The 18,316-nt window shown below is 43.7% G+C and overlaps 1 protein-coding gene across 2 annotated transcripts; it reads right to left on the reverse strand.

Moving 5' to 3' along the window:
* Positions 1-268: 268 nt before the first annotated feature.
* POPDC2 (popeye domain cAMP effector 2) lies at positions 269-17,569 on the reverse strand. 2 transcript variants are annotated; one of them, XM_069472670.1, is made up of 4 exons: positions 16,950-17,569; positions 11,391-11,499; positions 5,763-6,171; positions 269-778 (listed from the first exon to the last, which is right to left on the reverse strand). In XM_069472670.1, the coding sequence occupies exons 1-4, from the start codon at positions 17,417-17,419 to the stop codon at positions 693-695; spliced, it is 1,074 nt and encodes a 357-aa protein (XP_069328771.1). In that variant the 5' UTR covers positions 17,420-17,569; the 3' UTR covers positions 269-692. The 2 variants fall into 2 exon arrangements, with proteins under 2 accessions (XP_069328771.1, XP_069328770.1); XM_069472669.1 differs by having other exon boundaries at positions 5,622-6,171.
* Between the last annotated feature and the right edge of the window lie 747 nt (positions 17,570-18,316).

Genomic DNA, 18,316 nt, shown 5'->3' on the forward strand with positions numbered 1-18,316 from the left:
TTAAATTTATAAATCCACTTTTAAATGTTTAAGGAAACCTAATTAAGTTTGTAAAAATCTCTTTAAAAACTATTATTTAATATTAGGTTTGTCAATAGAATAAGAGATTTGTACGTTGAACTTAAAAGCCTAAGGGAAAACTGAGTTTTTAAATTTAAACTTCCATAAATTGAATCTCAATTGAAAAATAAAAAATAACTACCTGTGGAAAGTTCTTGGCTATCTGACTCCATTGACCCTTTCAGATAATTCAAAGAAACAACATAGGGAAGGGAGCTGAGTGATTTATTGAGTGCTTACTAGGTGCCACGCCATGTCCTAGGTGCTTTACCTAAATCAACTCATTTGATCCTCACAACAACCCTGTGAGGTGGGCTTTATAATCCCTGCTTTACAGGTGAGGCTCAGAGAGGTTATGGAACTTGCCCAAGATTCTACAGTTAGTAAATGATGGAATCTGCACTTTTGCACTTTGGGATGCCTTCTTCTGGAGGGAAGGCTAGTGAGAGTGACTTTCTCAAGGCCACTCAGGGGCCTCAGTGTAGCTACGGAGCTGACACCTTCTGTGTCCACTCCCACCTGGCCTGTGAGCCTTCCAGTGGCTAAGAAGAGGGGTGTGTCTACAAGTGGCTGTCCTGTGATCGTGGAAGAGGGCTGCACTGGCCAGAGAGAAAAGGATAGTCCAATGATCCTTAAAGTTCAGGAGTGTGGATTGGAGCCAAAGGGGCCTGTCCCCTGGACATAACTTGAGAGTAGCTCTGGAGAGGAGTTCTAGAAGCTGTGGAAAGAAAAAGAGGGAGGATTTCAGCACTATAGCTCCAGATAGCTTGCCTGACTTCACAGGGTTCTTCTCAGTTTTTTTTTTTTTTTTTTTTCCTCTACAATGCCTGACACGGTCAGGGCAGTTGTACCTTTGGATCATTTCATTTTAGAATATTAGGGCAAGTCAGCTTTGAAGTTATCTAGTCCAATCCTCTCATTTTATAGGTGAGGGGACCAAGGGACCAACTTTTGTCTCTTCCTATGAACAATCTAAAGAACTCTACTTCTTATCTAACCCTATTGAATGAGTTTGATAAAAATTCAAAACCTGTATTGAAAATAAGTTTTTTGAGACTCTTGACTTTTATTTTTCCAAAAAGTGGGGTAGGAAAATGAAGCCTATAAAACAGAAGTAGAAGAATGACCTGGGAACAGCAGGGGTACCCCAAGGCTGCTGTGATCCAAAGGGCAGGGAGGGGACTTCTGCCTCTAACCTACCTGACTGACACAGGAAATCTGTGGCAGGCAGAGGTGTCACTACCACCTAGACCCCCGCTCTGGCCATGCCACTTTCAAGAGCACGTTTTCTGGCCCAGGAATCTTTCCACTGGTTCTGTGATAAAAGTACTATTTACCAGCACTTAGAGCTGCCAGAGCACCTACAGCCACTTTTGAGGGAGGGAGCCTGATTACAGTGTGACTGTACTCTGTCTCCGCCTGAACAAATTAGGGGAAAAAGACTGGGGTGCAGCCCTCAGCCATTCAGGAGCTAAGGCGTTAGCATGTGTTTTCTTTAGGCCTCCACCTTTTTGCTATTCCTTTTGTTGTCAGGAGGATTCTGCCAGCTGCCACCTTCCCTGAAAAGCCAAACTGGAGTGGAGGAAATAGAGAAAATCATCTTTCTCTTTGTGGGGCGAGTTGGGGGAGAGGGAGAGAGAGAGAGAGACTGCTAAACAATTGTACACACAACAGCCTTTAAACACGTTACACATTTAACTAGTGCTTTATAATTTACAAACTGCCTTTACATACTTTATCTCAGTTACTCCTCATAGAAACCTGGTAAGGTAGACAGGGGCATATCAGTCCTGTTCTGCAGATGAGGAAGCTGCTCTTGATGGTAGTTAAGTGACAGGACTAGAGTCCAGCTCTTAGAACCACAGAATCAGAGTCGGAGGTACCTTAATAGAAATAATCTAAGGCATTCTTTACCCAGAGCCTGAATCACTTGTAAAATCTCTGAGATTTCTTCTGGTCCCAGCTTGAACTCTTCCAATGACAAATAACTCACTACCCCAGGAGTAATCCGTTATTAATACTAAGCTAAAATCCTTCTTTTTATAACTTTCAACCTTTAATTCAATTTCTGCCCACAAGAACCACACCAAATTAAGTCAAATTCTAATTCCCATTGTTTTTAAAATTTGAAGATATTACTATTTGCCCTTTTCTTGCAGATTAAACATCTTTTTAGTTCTTTCAGCTATTTCTCATGTGATTACCCAGCTCAGTGCCTGAAATATATACTAGATAGTTAGTAAATGTTTGCTGAATTGGTTCACTGGCCCTGGGCACTGTGTCCTGGTCCTGGGATGCTTCCCTGATCACAAGTGGCCTCTATATTGTAATCTATCATTTTTTAATTTAAGTAATAGAAAAGAAACAATATGTAGTTTTTACTTTCCAAACTACAGTTTTCAGAACAACGTGAAAGCAAAATAAAAATTGGCCAAATTTCAGACAGCTTTCAATTTAGTCTGTGATAGTGGACTCATTATCTAACCCAGAGATGCATTTCTAAAAGATAAGTTCCTCATTCATTGAGAATCTCCTACAAGTAAGACACAGAATGGAACACCATGGAGAGTGCCCATAGAATTAAACTGAAAAATTCTAGTGAAGGCAGGATGATGTGGGGTCTGGTGGGAAGACCCAGCATGAAGCCATGATCCTGAGGCACCGCTTTGCCTGTTAAAAGAAGCAGAACCCATTTTCAGTTCAATTTTGGGCACTATCACACTAAAAAATGTACTGTTTTCAAAAAGAGCTCCAGAGGAAGCTCTATTTTTAGTTGGTCTTAAATTGGACTGGTGTGAGAGGCAAGCACTGGTGTCAATGTGATGAAGCTGTGTCATTCCTAATGATGCAGAATTCAGCCAACTTCATGCCTCTTATGCAAGTGCCGTGCTGGGACAAATAGCAATGAGCTTAAAATTTCAGTAACTAAAGAGCCAGGAAATAGATGGTGAATTGTGCCCTACTTTATGAAGGAATGATAGTAAATTACTACCAATCATAAGGGAATATGCTTATTCATTACAGTAATAACCTTATAAGGAGTCTGATGGTAAATAAGTTGGACCAAACATCTAAAAACACAATTCCAGAAAAAGATCTCAGGTTAAATTATTCCATTATCACAGACTAAATTGAAAACCATCTGAAATTTAGCCAATTTGATCATGTTTTCAAGTTGTTCTGAAAATTCTATGGTTTGAAAAGTAAACAATATATTTTTTCTTTCCTTCTATTACTTTAACAAACATCAAAAACCTACTCTCTTTATATTACAAATGCCAATATTTTAGAAAGTGAGTTACATTAGCAGTTTTCTCATCGAGTTTCAGAAAAGGCTGCATTTGGAAAGAGGCATTTCATATGATAGTATCAAGGGTTGAGGACTGGGAGACTGAGTTGTGACCTCCTTTCGCATAAAATGTCTGCACTGTAATCACGTGGTGGGTGATAGATTATTCACAGGTACAAATGGAAGGGAACTTCTAGTCAAGCAGGACCCCACCCCCACATGAGGGAGGACAGTCCCAAGTCACCAGAGAAATCATAGTGAAATATAGCAGAAAGTTCTTTCTGAAAGACACTCAGATATCCCAGGACTTGTGTCCATTGCACCGCTAACTGCCTCTCTTTTCCTCCACTGAAAAACTCATCCTTTGCCTTCTCACATCAATCCAAGAGGGCTTTTGGGGACAGCTGGTTCAACAAACTCAAACGAAGAAACCAAGGGTCAGTGAGGTTGTATGGTTTGCAAAAAGTTACATATTTGATTAGTAACAGAGCCAGACATAGAAGCCAGGACTTTGGGCTACCACTCCTGGTCTCCTTCTTATTTACCATGCTGCCTGCCTCCTAACACTTGGGAAACATTCCTAAAGTTTTCACACCTTCAATTGAATGGGAAAGGTACTGACCTTGGAAGAGTTAGGATTAAAAACTAATAAGATGGGGGTACAGGGTGGTTTAGGATGAAGCGTAAAGTAAGGCAGGAGAGTGGGGGGGGGGAAGAGAAGGTAATAGGAGAGATGATATATGAACAATAAAATGTGAGAAGACACAGAGGACAAATGGAAAGGCAGAAATGAACTGAGAAGAAGAAGAAAAGGGACACTCAAGAGCAGCAAACTGAGGCAACCAAGGATGGAACAGAAGTTAGAAAGAGAGAAGAAAGAAGAGAAAACTAGAACCAGGAAAAGAGAATAAAATCAGAAAGAACAACACAAGAAAACAGAGACCTGCTGTGAGTTGAGAAGGAGTGCATAGCGGGTGGGCATGCTGGACTGAAGGCAGGGATCCACAGACCCTAACCGTATGCACACAGGGGCGTGAATGTGCAGGAAGGGAATGGCAGCACGATGGGAAAGGGGTGATGAGAGTCGCCAGAGCATACAGGGGAAGTTAACAAAGGGATCCTGGGTGTTAGACAGAATCGACTCAACTATGGGTCCAGGGGCACTAGTACCACAGTTATAAATTCCATATCTATAAAACCACATAGCTAACCTCATCATTCACCTCTCTCACCTCTTTCCTCATTTATATAAGCTGTTTTTCAAAATATACATATATTCATGCATTCACTTCGCATACCCTGGAGGCCTTCCTCATTGGGCTAGTTTCTCAGGAAATTTTTTGGTGCTTCCCAAAGAATGGTGGGTCTCTTAGGGCCCCCCTCACTTGGAAATGCCTTCCAAATTGGGAACAATGGGATTTTCCCCAGGAAACGCCAGGCCTCCATCATGGTTGGGTGGAGTTCCAGAGGAAAATGTCACAGCATTGCAAGAGCAGCCAGGGGAACATGAAAGCAATTTCCCAGAACCACTGAGCATAGCCTTTTTTGTCCACTCTCCCAGGAGGGAAATCCTGCATGCACTGTTAGGCCCTCCCAGATTCATACCCATCCTGCCTCCCACAGGTGTGGGTTGCTGGGGAAAGCCAGGCTGCCATATACATATCTGATCAAAGTAACGTTTAATCAGAGCAGTATCCAGTCCTCTGCCTGAGTGATCAACAAACACATTCTCCACCCAGCAAAAGGAAAGCAAAATGGGGACATTTTCCTCCCAGAGCTATTAGCCTGTAATCACAAGCCTCTTTAAAAAATGTGATTTTAGCAGAGCTACCTGTCCAATTCAGGCTAAATAACAACTGCTTTCCAGAACTGACTCTATGCTGAGAAGACAATCAGTGGGAAATAGAACCCTGCCAGCATTCTTTTTCCTTTAGAATGCATACCACAAATAAAATGCCCTTTAGCTCCAGCTGTGGCCTTAGCTATTAGCACAAACTTGCAAAAACATTTAGCAGCACCCTACCTGCCTGCTCAAAATGTCAATCAGTCCACTTTCCAAAATGCAATTACAGTTAATAATCAATGAGTTTTTAAAAATTCTTCATGCCTTGCGTGCACCTGGAGTGAGCTGCTATCTGCAGGGTTGGGTTAATGCCACTTTCTCTGAGTCCTCTGAGAGGAAATGCACCATAAAACAGTTGTTTGCCCTGACAAGCTGGATTAAGGCTGGCTATTGGCAGGGATGAGTGGCAGCTTCCTTCTGAGTACTTACACAGAATCCTCGGCTGGTGACTGTGCCCATGTTAGTTCTCCCCTCACCTCATGTACTCCCCATCACTCCTATAATCCATAAACGACTCTGATCCTGACACCTCCTCAAAATCCTCCAGCACCAGACTGGTGGAGTCCTCACCCAGGACGCCGCTGTCAGGCCTGGACATCCTGGCTCGGGAAGGAGGTGCAGATGGGCTGGTGGCAGCTGGAGGGGGAGGGGTGGGGGAGGGTTGCTGCACAGACGTGGGCATGGCCTGAGGAGGGGACATGGCCGGCTCGTGGACTTCCTCATCATCCTTCTCAGACTCTGTCACTGCATCTGGAGCAGTGGGACCCAGGATGTGGTAGAGGCTGGGGAGGCGGATGTCAAAGCGCAGCCCAAACTTAGCAAAGAGCTTCTCGTTGAGAGTGTAGAGCTTCTCTGAGATGTCATAGCCCAGCAGAGCCGAGAAGAGGCAGGAGATGTATCGCTCTTTGGTCAGAAGAAGATGGAGACTTTTCCGGGGCCAGGAAATGTAGCTACATGAAGTCTCGGCAGTCAGAGTAACCTGAGGGGGTGAGGAGCAGAGAATGAAGGTTTAAATTGAAAATTTGTCCACGCTGAGCACAGAGAAACATATAATCACTGGCAAGTGTCTGTGCGTTTATAGAAGCAGCTGTGTGGGACTAAACGCGCCATGGCCTTGCCTTGTCCAGTGAATGACTTTGACTTGTGTGCACTGATCTGGGGGGATGTCCTCTGTCAGGAGCCCTGGGATCAGCCATTCACTCACTCAGCTGTCGCCTCCTGGAGCCTCAGTTTCCACACCTCGTTTCCTCAGCTCTAGGTCTATGGCTCTGAGGCTGATACCACGAATGGCGGCAGAAGGTTCTGAGACTTGTGATTTTGAGACAAAGAAAGAAGGAGTTTTCTAGTTCTCTGAAGAGAGGTTGAAATGCTGATGACTATTTCTTTGAAGAATAAAGAAGGATAATATATTGGGGTAGGGACACAAAAAGAGCTGGAAGAAGTTTAGTTAGAGAAAAAGCTTCTGATTAGGTATGCTAAGCTGCATCATGTGGACAGAGCACAGGTCCATGGTTGCTTTTTACTAGGCCACTACAAGTAACCAAAAGGATCTGATCACTGAAGTCGGAAAAAGGGAACAGAGGGAGACAAACTCTTAAGAGCAGAAAGTCAAAGGGCACCTCATTCTCCATTTATTTATTGATCTAGGAATTTCTGAGGACTCATTCTGTGCCCATGATGCAAAGCTAAATTATACTTGAAATAAGCAATAATGTGTGCCCTGCATGCAATAGGTGCTTGATAAATCCTTGTTAAAATAATGATGAATGGTACAGCTAGGGTTGAAATGGAAACATGCTTAGGATAGTACTGGAAAAGAGCGCAGAGTCACACGATTTTTTATAATCTGATTGACCATAATATTTTGGTCTGGCAAGGCTCACAATGTATATTTGTGGATGGAGATGGTGGAAATGATGATAGTGATGGTGATGATGATGATGATGATGATAGTAGCTGACACTTATTGAGAGGTGAGTGTGTGCCAGACATTGTGTTAAGTACTTTATATTGATTATCAAATTAAAGGTAGGGTTGATTTTCCAAGCATTCTTTGTTAGAGATTATATATAATCCTTTCAATTCCTGAACTGCCCACCAGATCTCCCACTACCCTCCTCGCCTCTTCCTTCCTCTCTTCTGTACCCTTCCTCCACTTCTTTATTCACTTCCCCCTCTCAGCTTTTCCCCACTAATTGTTAGCACTGCAATCGGGACCCTAAATTACATTATCAAGGCCAAAAGCTGGTTTCAAGTGTCAGTTTTCCCTCTTTACCAGCTGTGTGACATCAGGTAAATTACTTAATCTGAGCATATTGCCTCATGGGAAAGAATTCTGAAAGTAATGCGATCTGTCCATTACTTACAGTCCAGCAAGTATAAGAGTTGTCACAATCTGCCATAGCCTGTACCTTAGATGTACTTATTAACAATTCCCAAACAAGAAATCAGAGTACCAAACATGAAGCCAGTGTATTGAGCAAGAGCTAATCTGGATATAAACAATGTCCTTAAAGCCAAACACAAAGATCGTGAGTATTCTTATGAACATGCTGTTACTTCTTCCATCTTAAAATAAAACAAAATTTAAAAAATAAATATTCTTTTTCTTTACCTCACTTCCCTAGCTAGCTACCACTCCATTAATTTGCTCCCTTTTTTAGCAAAACTCCATGAAAAAAATCATCTATACTGACTGCCTCCAATTCCTCTCTTCTCACTCTTCTAAACCAATAAGGCTTTGTCTCCACTAGTCCATAAACGCTGCTCCTGTTAAGGTCACCAATGACCTCCAAGTTGTTGGTCTGACAGTCAGTGTTCGCAGCATTCTACCCCGTCGATTGCTCCCTCCCCTTTGATACACCTTCTTCACTTGGGTCCCAGGATGCCATGCACTTTCCTGATTGCTCCTTTTCAGGCTCTTTTGCTGCTCCCTCTTTTTCTCTCCAACTTCTTAATACTACAGTATCCCAGTGTTCCCTTCTTGAACCCCCTTCTCTGTCCACACTCATTCACTTGGTGATCTTATCCAATCTGGCAGCTTTAAATATCATCTGTATGTAATCAACTCTCAAATTTATGTCTCAAGCCCAGACCTCATTCCTGAATTCCAGGGTCAAATATCCAACCACCTATGCAGCATTTCCATTTAAATGTCTACAGATGACGCAGACCTAACATATCCCAAATGGAGCTTCCTATTCTCCCCAGACCAGCTCTACCTGCAGCCCTCCTTATCTCAGTCGATAGCAACTTCATCCTCTCAGCCGCTTAAGTCAAAAGCCTTAGCATCTTCCTTGATCCTCTCTTTCTCTCGCATACTACATCCAACTCATCAGGAAATCTTTTTGGTTCTATCTAGATAATATGTGTTCTGGCCCTATATGACCTGGCTCCCTGTCACCTCTCCAACTTCCTCTTCTGCTATTCTCTTCCCTTCCTCTCTCTGTTCCAGGCACACTGTCCTTTCTGTCCTCAAACACACTAGCCCCACCTCAGGGCCTTTGCACTGGCTCTTTTCCTCTGTCTGAAATGCTCTTCCCCAGACATTCACAGAGTTTACACTGCCACTTCTCTCAGGTTTTTGCTCAAATGCATCTACTCAACAGGGACTTCCAACAAGGAACACCCTATTAAAAATTGCAACCATATCCCCTTACACTACTCTATGTTGTTTTTTTAACTAGCAATTACTATTCTCTAACATATTGCACACTTCACTTATTCATTATGCCTATGGCTCATTTTTTGTCTTCACTATTAGAATGTAAATTGCATGAGGGCAGGGAACTTCATCTTCTCTGTTCACCGATATATTCCAAGCACCTTTAACAGTGCCTGGTATATCATAAGTGTTCAGTAAATACTACTGAAATGAATAAATGAGTCAAGTGAAGACTACCAATCTTGTATGTTGCAAAACAACCTAAGGTCAATTTCTCATGTCCTGGATAAAATCCTTCCCCGAAGGTATTCTGGAAATCTAGTTCTTGATTGGTTCTCTCTCTCTCTCTCTCTCTCTCTCTCACACACACACACACACACACACGTCTTTTATAAAGTTTTATCAAGTATTTAGCTTTCTCTTTAACATTCACCTCAAAGTTTGGTTGAATAGATTAAGTGAAATAACATATGTACATAGGATTTAGATCCAGTAAACCAGTATGCAAATTAGAGAAATAATGATGATCTCTAATGTGTGATCTCTCCTGTGTTGTATTCTTGGTAATTAATGAGTGTCACAGTGTTGAGCAGTCAATAAATTCTGATTGAATTGTTGGGAGGCATGATGGAATTTGATTGATTTGTGTTAAACACAATGTGAATTATGATTTAGGCAGTCACTGTGAATTGCTCTCTCAATCAACAAAGACTATGTAATTGCAAAAGGCAAGGACAGGATGAACTATAACTTGGGACAACACTTGACATTTGCAAAGAGGAAATGGGACTTTACACAGCCAATGGCAAACATGTGGATCTCGCTGCTCCTAAAGGAGGTGCACACTAAAAATATAAATGAGAGGAATATGACCGAACCTACATTCCAGGCCGAGAGGCCATCTGGGGTTACAGCCCTTCCCTTTGAGCATAACTTGGGGGAGGACGCCTGGCTTACCCACCACCTGTTCCTCTGTGTCAGTGTCAGAAACAGAGCCCTGGTCCAGCTGGCTCAGGACCTGACTCAGCCCTCCTGGAGGTCCTCATGGCCCTGAGGGAGTTCCTGAAGGACATTTCTGGGCTAGAGAGTGTGCATGGGGGTGGGGGGTGAGGAACATGATCTAAGGGGGTCTGCAGCTGGTGACCCTGGCAGTGGGATCAGGACTGTCTCTCAGGCTCCATCATCACAGAGCCAAGTGTCAGGGTGGGGGCGGAAGGAGGCCCAGCCAGGTGGCACCGCCTGGCATATGTCTGTTCCGGGGTTGGCTCATATGTCGGCTTGAGGGACTCTTTGACAGAAGTAGTAGGAGACACATGGAACCCAGTTCCAGCAAACTATCTGGACACGGGAGTCCCTATAAGGGTGGGTGAGAGTGAGAGAGAGACAGTGATAGAGAGAGGATGTGTGTGTGAGTGTATGTGTGTGTGTAAACTCCATTCTTCTGGTGGCCCTCTCATTTTAATAAAGAATAGAAATACTATATCTAGGCAATTTGGTTTTGCTGCTTTATAACTGAAGACCTTGGGCAAATTACTTGATGCCGTGGGACCTTAGTTTCCTCATCTGTTAAATGGAGTAATAATAATATCCAACCCATAGAGTTGTTGTGAGAATCAATGAGGAAATATAATACGTGGTGCCTGCCACAGGCTAGCCATTCAATAAATGAGAACTACAAAGAAAGTAATCAAAGCCTGAAGCATTGGCAGGGAAGAGAGTAGGGGCCAAGCAGCCAGGCTCCCACCTTGGAGTGTGTATGTGAGTGCACTATAACATCCTCTGAGACACTACCTGCTCAGTGGCAAGCCAGTTCAGCAAACCTTTGCTGAACACCTACTGTGTTCCAGGTACAGTCCTTTGGAGCCCCGTGATAGAGAGAGGGAGAAGCCCAGATTTTTACTTCAAAGATTGACTGTGCAGAAGACAGAAAGGAAAACAGATCATTACAACAAACAGCAGTATGTGCACCAGTCAACATAAGTAAAAGGACTGGAACAGGCACACAGGCAGGGACACTAAGCAGTGGGGTGGAAGTTAGTGAGGTCGAGCTGGGCAGGCTTCACAGAGGAAATGAGGTGCCATGGTCTCATCTAGAAGGGGAAATGCATTTCAGATAGAAGGGATAGTAGACACCAAGGCATGGAGTTGCACAACAGTGTGGTGTGTTTAGGGAAGTATAAGTAGTTCAGCATGGCTAGCATGGGCAAAAAGATGAGGGCAGGAGAGAGGGGGACTGGAGATCACTGAAGGGTTGAAGTTACCCACTAGGGAGTGTGGGTTTTTATCTGGTGGTCACGAGGGTCTTCTGGAAAGGTTTTAGGCATGGCCCACCTGTCAGAGGTCAGCACCTCCTTATCCCACCCCACCTGCGCCAGGGCCCAGGCACTCTTTCCACAGAGGAAGCGTGCTCCTTCCTCTGGCATCATACTGGCAGTGGTGCAAAGGACAGACATGAGGAGGGACAGATGGAGGTACGGACGTCACTGGTGTGCAGTGGGGCGGGTGAGGCAGTGCTGCCATGGGGCTCCCATTACCTGGAACACCCCCTCCTCAGAGGGCTGCAGCGATTCCCATTCGGGAGAGTCCATGAACTGGTATGGAAAGATGTAGTGCAGAAACTGCCCATCCTGGCTCACACGAACCCTGGCAAAGGGAGAGAAGAGACCATGTGGGAAAAGGGAAATGGTTGCCCAAATCCCCTTTGCTGAAGTTACGTGTTGCTGATTAACATGAATCTTCCAGCAGAAATCCCTTGCCTAAAACACGATAAAACCCAAAGCAAGAGTATCCTGATTACTACTTGGAAGCAGTTTAGAAAGGGAACCCATCGAGACTTCCTGAGCCCTCATTTTCCTCCTCCTCCTCCTTACCAAGGTTCTGAATTCCAGGCTGCTGAGTAGAAGCCCCAAGGGAGCTTTAAAAAAACACCTTATCCCAGAGCAATTAAACAAGAATCTCTGTAGGTGGGATGCGGATATTATTAGTTTTAAAATCTCGTCAGTGATTCTAATGTGTAGCCAGGATGGAAACCACTGCTCTAGAGCTCTGCTATTCACTAGCCACAAGAGGCTATTTAAATTTACATTTACATTAATTCAAATTAAATAAAATTAAAAATTCAGTTCCTCAGTTACACTAATCACATTTTATGTGCTTAATGGCCACACGTGGCTGTGGCTACCATATCGTACAACACAGGCATAGAACATTTCCGTCATCACAGAAAGTTCTACTGGACAGCGCTGCTCTAGAGGTTCAGCCTGGGGTAACTTCCCCTTCCTGCTTCCCAGTAGGCTGCGCGAACAGCCATGCTTTCTACATCGTGTGCTCACATTGTAACCACTTTTCAGACTTTGAAGAAAGCGGCAAGTCTACTACACGCCAGACTCTGTGCTAGACATTTTACAAGTGTTCTTTTATATAATCTTCACAATACTTCAGAGTAGATTATTCTTTTCCGTACCTTACAGCTAAGGAAACTGATGCTCAGAAAGGTCGAGCAGTGAGCTTAAGGTGACATAGTGGTCAAGCGGCAGAACTGAGATTCTGTGTTCTCACCACAATACCATGTAGCCATGCTATTACCAGAGCTTTTGGTAGGAGGTAATGGATTCTTTCAGCACTGTCCCTTCCCTACCTTCTCAACCCATAAGGTGACAATAACAGCTTCTGTCTTTAGACAGTGAGATCCCACACACCCTGTCTAGTTGATGGTCCTGGGATGAAAACCTAACCCAAGCTGAGCCAATCAAACTCCTTCCCTGGGAATTTGGAACTGGAATTGAGTGAGTGTGACTCATGTCTTGGATAGGGACAACTATCAGGCATTGGCAAAACTAACACATTCTTCTGTTAAGGAACTAAAACCTTGTTTTTTTGTTTTTTTGTTTTTTTATCACGTAACTCAGACTTTGAAAAAGCATATACCCCCAAAAAGGGCCAGAGAGAAAAGAAATTTGAAATCATAAAATGCCCTAGTAGAATATGTTCTTGTTTCTAGTCCTACGTGAGGCTCAAGTGCATGGATTTCCTTCAGTTTAGTGAGAAATCCTTGTATCTTTTAAAATAAAGACCTCCTTCTCCCCTTCATCTAGCTAGAGTGGGTTTCTGTGGTTGCAGCCAGAAATCCTAGTTCATATATTTGTTTTAATTTTATGAATATTGTTATTCCACACTACCAACAGGTTAAACAACTGCTCTTGACTTGCCCATGACCACAGCTCAGGGCTAGAAACCTCCCTAAAGCTACTCACTGTCTTTGCATCCTTGTGGCTGGCACATAGCCTGGTGCTTTGCCCCAGCAGAGTAGGGGGATTGCATTCTGTGAGAACTTGTTAGAATTGATGGCATATCACTGACTATGCCTAGGGGCAGTGAGTATATTTTGAACATGATGCTGCATCTGGGAAAATGGTAGCATCTAGTATGGGCTTTGTCTTTTCCCCAGAAAATTCAGTTTCATCTTCTACATCTCTTCTAAAGTGAGTTCTATCAGGCAAAGAGGGTGCCTCTATCAGGCAAAGGGGGAAGAATAAAAAAGATCTCTAAGATACAACTTGTCCATTTGGAGAGAGCTATGCTTCCCTTACTTCCAGACTTTATTGGCTAAACAAATTTTCATGGAGCATCTTCTGTGTTCCTGGAGGTCTGGGAATGCAGAGATGGGTACAAGCTGGTACTTGCCTTTGGGGATTTCACAATTTAGTGGAAATCACAGGCATATAAATAACTGGCTGCAAGTCAACATGATAAGTGCTAGTGTAGAACAGAAGTGTGGGGTGGGGGTAGAGATTGTTTCTCTTTGAATGGCAGACTTCTCAGAGATGACATTTGAGCTGAGTTTTGAAGGAAGAAAAGGATATTGAGAAGCAGATCTAGAAGGGAATGGACAAAGATCTGGGAAATCCAGTGTGGCAGTGTGTTCACCAATATCTGTTTTTTTCTCTTTCTCCATGGTACTAGAGTTTTAACTGGACACGTGGCTGCACAGCTAAAGTCTACATTCCCCTATTTCCTTTGCTGCTAGGTATAGCCATGTGATTAAATTCTGGACCATGGGATATTAGCAGTCCTGAGTCTTTCTCTTCATAAATGCACATATATGCATATACAAATCACGAAAAGACCATTGCCAATTAATAAGCTATTGACTATTATTTGACAACCTTAAGATAGAAGACAGAAGGAAATGTAGGTCTCAAACCAAGCTAATGATGGAGTTGGCCCATAGCTTCTGATGGCAGAAACACACTTACTCCTACAAGACCGGGTAATATATATGGACTGCCTGGCAGAACTTGCGTGAGTAATGAAAGGATACAAGAGAAAATGAAGTGCCATGTTCTCCTACATCAAGGTCTTTCCATATTCTAGCTCTAGCTGGACCTCTTCTCTTCGGGTCTCAGCTTAAACATTCCTTCCTTCAAGAAATCTTGTCTGACCTCCCCAGAAAAGTTAGACCCACCAGTTACCTGCTCTCGTTGCACTTCGCATTCCTCCATGGAAATACTATTTCATTATTGATCACTATGTCAAACATTAATTATTGACTTTCTTGACAGACTGCAAACTCCATGAGTCCTCGACAATATTTTTCATGTTTAGCACTGGATCTCTAGTCCCTAGCAAGCTTAATAAATATTTGTGGACGGGGGAAGGAAGAATAGAAGGAAGGAAGGAAGGAAGGAACAAAGGAATGAATGAACCAATGAATAAACACTTGTGTCACCATAAAAGGGGATCAAAACCTCAATGAAAAGCTTCTAAGATAGGAAGACAAGAGGAGAGAATGAAGCTGCTGGAGCACACATCAGATCCTCCCATCACTCGTCAGGCGAGGAGCCTGGCGACGCAGGCAAGCCACCAAGGAGTGAGAACATCTTTGAGAGTTAACATCTAATGAGCCCGCCTGGCTCACTGAAGCCATTTAAATTAGTATACAGTGTCCTTTATCATTTGTCTCTTCTTCGTCCTTAATCTCCTGGATGATGGGTAATTTCCTCCTATATGAATAGCTTAGACAGTTAGTTACCTGTTCAGGAAGCTGTACCTAGGGGAGTTGGTGTTTTGAATTTTATATGAGAGAAACTGTCCAAAAGTAAGCACAGCTTAACAAGGTAACAGACTTTGAGGAAATCACTTTGCCTCTTTGAGTCTTGAAAGGGACTGACTGCCCTTATTAAAATAAAACAAAAAAGCCTTCTGAGCTTTGAACAAAGGTCTCCAGATAATGGCCTGCATGTGAGACAAGAAGGCCTGCACAGGAGGCCCCCACTTCCTGGCACGGAGCTCTCTCGTCTGCTACTTTGAGGTGTTTGGTTACCTCACTGTAACCAGCCCATGGCACAGTGATGCTCCTTTAAAACTAGAGCCCATTCATAGGCTAGAGAGGCCTCTTCTTCCCCTGTGTCCAACTTAGCAAAGCTGAAACAGGATGACTTTGAAAGATAACAAAACAAGAACAATAAAAAAACTCTTACTCCAGACCTTGAAAAGCATGAAAAAAAAATCAAAATTATCTAATTTTTGACTCAGGCTTTTGATGCTAAGTATACTAGGAAAAGCTACACTGAGGGTAAGCCCCGCTCTGCCCTTCACAGGGTAGTGGTCTTCTATAAGTTCATGGTAATCTATCATGTATTAGATACCTAAACCATACAATAATTGCAATACGCTTCCAGGGAATGAGCACCATACAGTGGAGAGGGTACTTCTGCTGGCCTCAATTCCCTCCTTTCAACATTGGAGCTACAAGAGGCAAATAACACCATGGATTTCATGAATGAGCAAGTTCCCTAAATTGTCTTTATTTTAAGCATGGACCTGTAGGTGGCAAACATTTTGGCAATAGTCATAAATATCTGTATTTGCACGTACATTTGTTTACAAATAATTGCATTTGTTTACACTTTCAGTTCACTCATAAATGAAATGAAATGTCTCCCCACAAAATGTCTCTCCTCATAGCTCACTCAACCCAGGACTTCTGAGTCTAAAAATCAAACATATAGACACAACATTTTGGACTCTAAAAATTAATACACAAATGTGTATCATTCATATTAGCAATAGTTGTAGTACCACTATCGTCGTCAAACCTTTTTTTCTGTGCAGTTGGCAATCTTGTTTTGTTTTGTTTTTCTTGGAATCAGAGCCTTATGATTACCATTTTACCTTTTCTACCACATTCTCCTGGTCTCAAGAAAGCCATTTGGGGTCGGCGGGGATTGGGTGAAGGTTACACAAGTGCCACTTGGGCGATATTTCAAAGAATCCACAACTGCCTACCAAATGTACAGTACAGAGCCCCATGATGTTTTCTCCTAAGATATCAATGGCCAACATTCACATCCAGGTCAGCTGGGCATACACTGATTCTGACTAAGACCATTTCTGCCAATGTCTGATTATCAGTCTTCTTCCAAAGAGGTGGGTGTCTCCACCAAATTCTCCATGAGACATGTGTGAGCATCACTACTCTTCTCTTATTATTGGGCCCTCAGATTGACAGTACTGTACTTAACTTCTTGGTCTGCAAGAATCTCAACAACCGGGAATGGAAAAGTGAACAAGGGTAGGTCCCTCTCCCAACCTGGCTGTATACATGTATACCAAACACAAGTGGGGCTGTTTCCTTGATGCCCTGGCAGGGAACAGGGGTTATGGGAAACCTCCTCTGTTTCAGGTATTGTTCCCTGAAAGAGCTGGTGCTTAGTAAATGCCTATGGAACAAATTAACCTCATTGAAATGTTCAGTTTTCCAAAGCTCATGGAGATACTGCTTTAGCTTAGGCATGACACACTGGTGTGTGTATGTGTGTGTATGTAGGCATGGGGTCATTTAAGGCCAGAGTTCAAGAAACACCCCACATCTCCTAGCAGCAAGTGCACACACAATCATTCCTGCCGACCAAGATGCCGCCTCATTATCTGGTTTCCTCTTAGAAAATAACAAGACAGAGGAAGCAAACCCACTCTTAGAAAAATCTGTTTTGTTTGACTTGCCACACCTTCCCTCAATGGAAAGGGACACACTAGGAAATGAGAAGTGTGGGCTGGGGAAAGAAATTCTGGGAATGAACAGAGTAGCTTACCGGCCAGAGAGCAGCAGGGACAGGCGGTTGATGGGTGTCTCACCCTCCACAGCATAGGTCTGCTCAGTGGCCAGAGTGAAGACCTGCTCCTCGCAGCAGTGAACAATCTCCTTGTATGTCGGCAGGGGCACCTGCAGAGGCAGGCACAGCGTCTTGTAGAGGAGGCTGAACTCCTCGGGGAAGGTGTCCTCGCGCAGCCGGTATACCAGGTATGCCAGCTGGAGCAGGCAGGCCACTGCCAGCAGGAAGCTCCAAAGGACAATGTCCAGGCCACAGGCAGTGAACCAGCCCCACAGCACACAGCACAGGTAACCTGTGCCCAAGAAACCAAAAAGGAAGAAGCATCCATATACCCCACTGCCCCCCATGAAGCCCAGGAGCAAGATGCAGTTGGCTAGGTGGTACATAGCCCCTTCCATATCCTGCTTCCAGCTAATGCACACTGGCCCCCTAATGCTGTTGGCGCTCATCTTTGGGATGTCTCAAAGCCTTGCCGGGCTCTAATACTGTCCGCACATAAGAAACTCAGAAAAGGAATGAATCCGTCCTTCTAGGTGTCTTCTCACCTCCAGCTCCACTTTTCCTAGGAGGAATGCTTCTGGTGGCTTTGGGAAAGAATGGCAGAGCATAGTACAATTCATGAAGAATTTAAAAACTTTCCTTTCTCTCTCTCTCCCTTCAGCAAGGCTCGGGCTCTCCCTGCAGAGCTCTGGCAAGCTTCCTTAGCTCCAGGTTTCTTAGGCCAGTCTTCAAATTTGGTTCTTAGCAGAAAAATCTACATTGTCCCGAGGGAAAGGTAAGACTATGGGACTGAAAACTTCGGCAGTGTGAGATGAAGCAGCCACATTCTGCTCTCTGTTGTTCCCAAGCAGACTGAGGAGAGCCCAGCATGGGAGGCACACTTGTGTTCCATTTGGAATGTGTTCTCTTTTGGCACCGGAAGAAAGGGTGACCCCAGACGGATACCATGTTTGGAATTGGAATCTAAGAGGTACTGGCAGTGAGAAAAAACAGGCCAGGCACACAGGCCGGCTGGCAGAGCACTTAACATACCTACCAGGGGACAAGATAAGACCTCGGGGCAAGAGAGACAGGCAGGAAGGGACAAAGGAGAAGTGAGCATAGAATTTCCCGCAATACCTCAGAGTATTGACACCGTCCAGAGCTCCCTGTGGGCTCCTGAGATAGGAGGACACGTCAAAGTAGCAAAGTGTGGGACTATTAGCAGAAAAAATCCTAACGGTGAAAACTGGAAAATCCCTTGAAAGCCTTTATTAAGTCATACTGTAAATATCATTAGGCATTTATTTTACATCTGTTTAACAGAAGTAGCTATGTAGAGCAGCTTTTTGAATTCTAAGCTGACT

Source organism: Eulemur rufifrons, chromosome 7 (genome assembly GCF_041146395.1).
Source record: "Eulemur rufifrons isolate Redbay chromosome 7, OSU_ERuf_1, whole genome shotgun sequence".
Lineage (NCBI taxonomy): Eukaryota > Metazoa > Chordata > Mammalia > Primates > Lemuridae > Eulemur > Eulemur rufifrons.

What these genes read in the sequence shown, in the direction of transcription:
- POPDC2 (XM_069472669.1), bottom strand. Translation starts at nt 17,419, where the DNA reads ATGAGCGCCAACAGCATTAGGGGGCCAGTGTGCATTAGCTGGAAGCAG. An exon ending in TCCCTGCTGCTCTCTGGCCG is followed by an intron (nt 11,500 to 16,949) that starts GTAAGCTACTCT and finishes TCCCTTTGCCAG; the next exon opens with GGTTCGTGTGAGCCAGGATG. An exon ending in CTGAGGAGGGGGTGTTCCAG is followed by an intron (nt 6,172 to 11,390) that starts GTAATGGGAGCC and finishes TCACCCCCTCAG; the next exon opens with GTTACTCTGACTGCCGAGAC.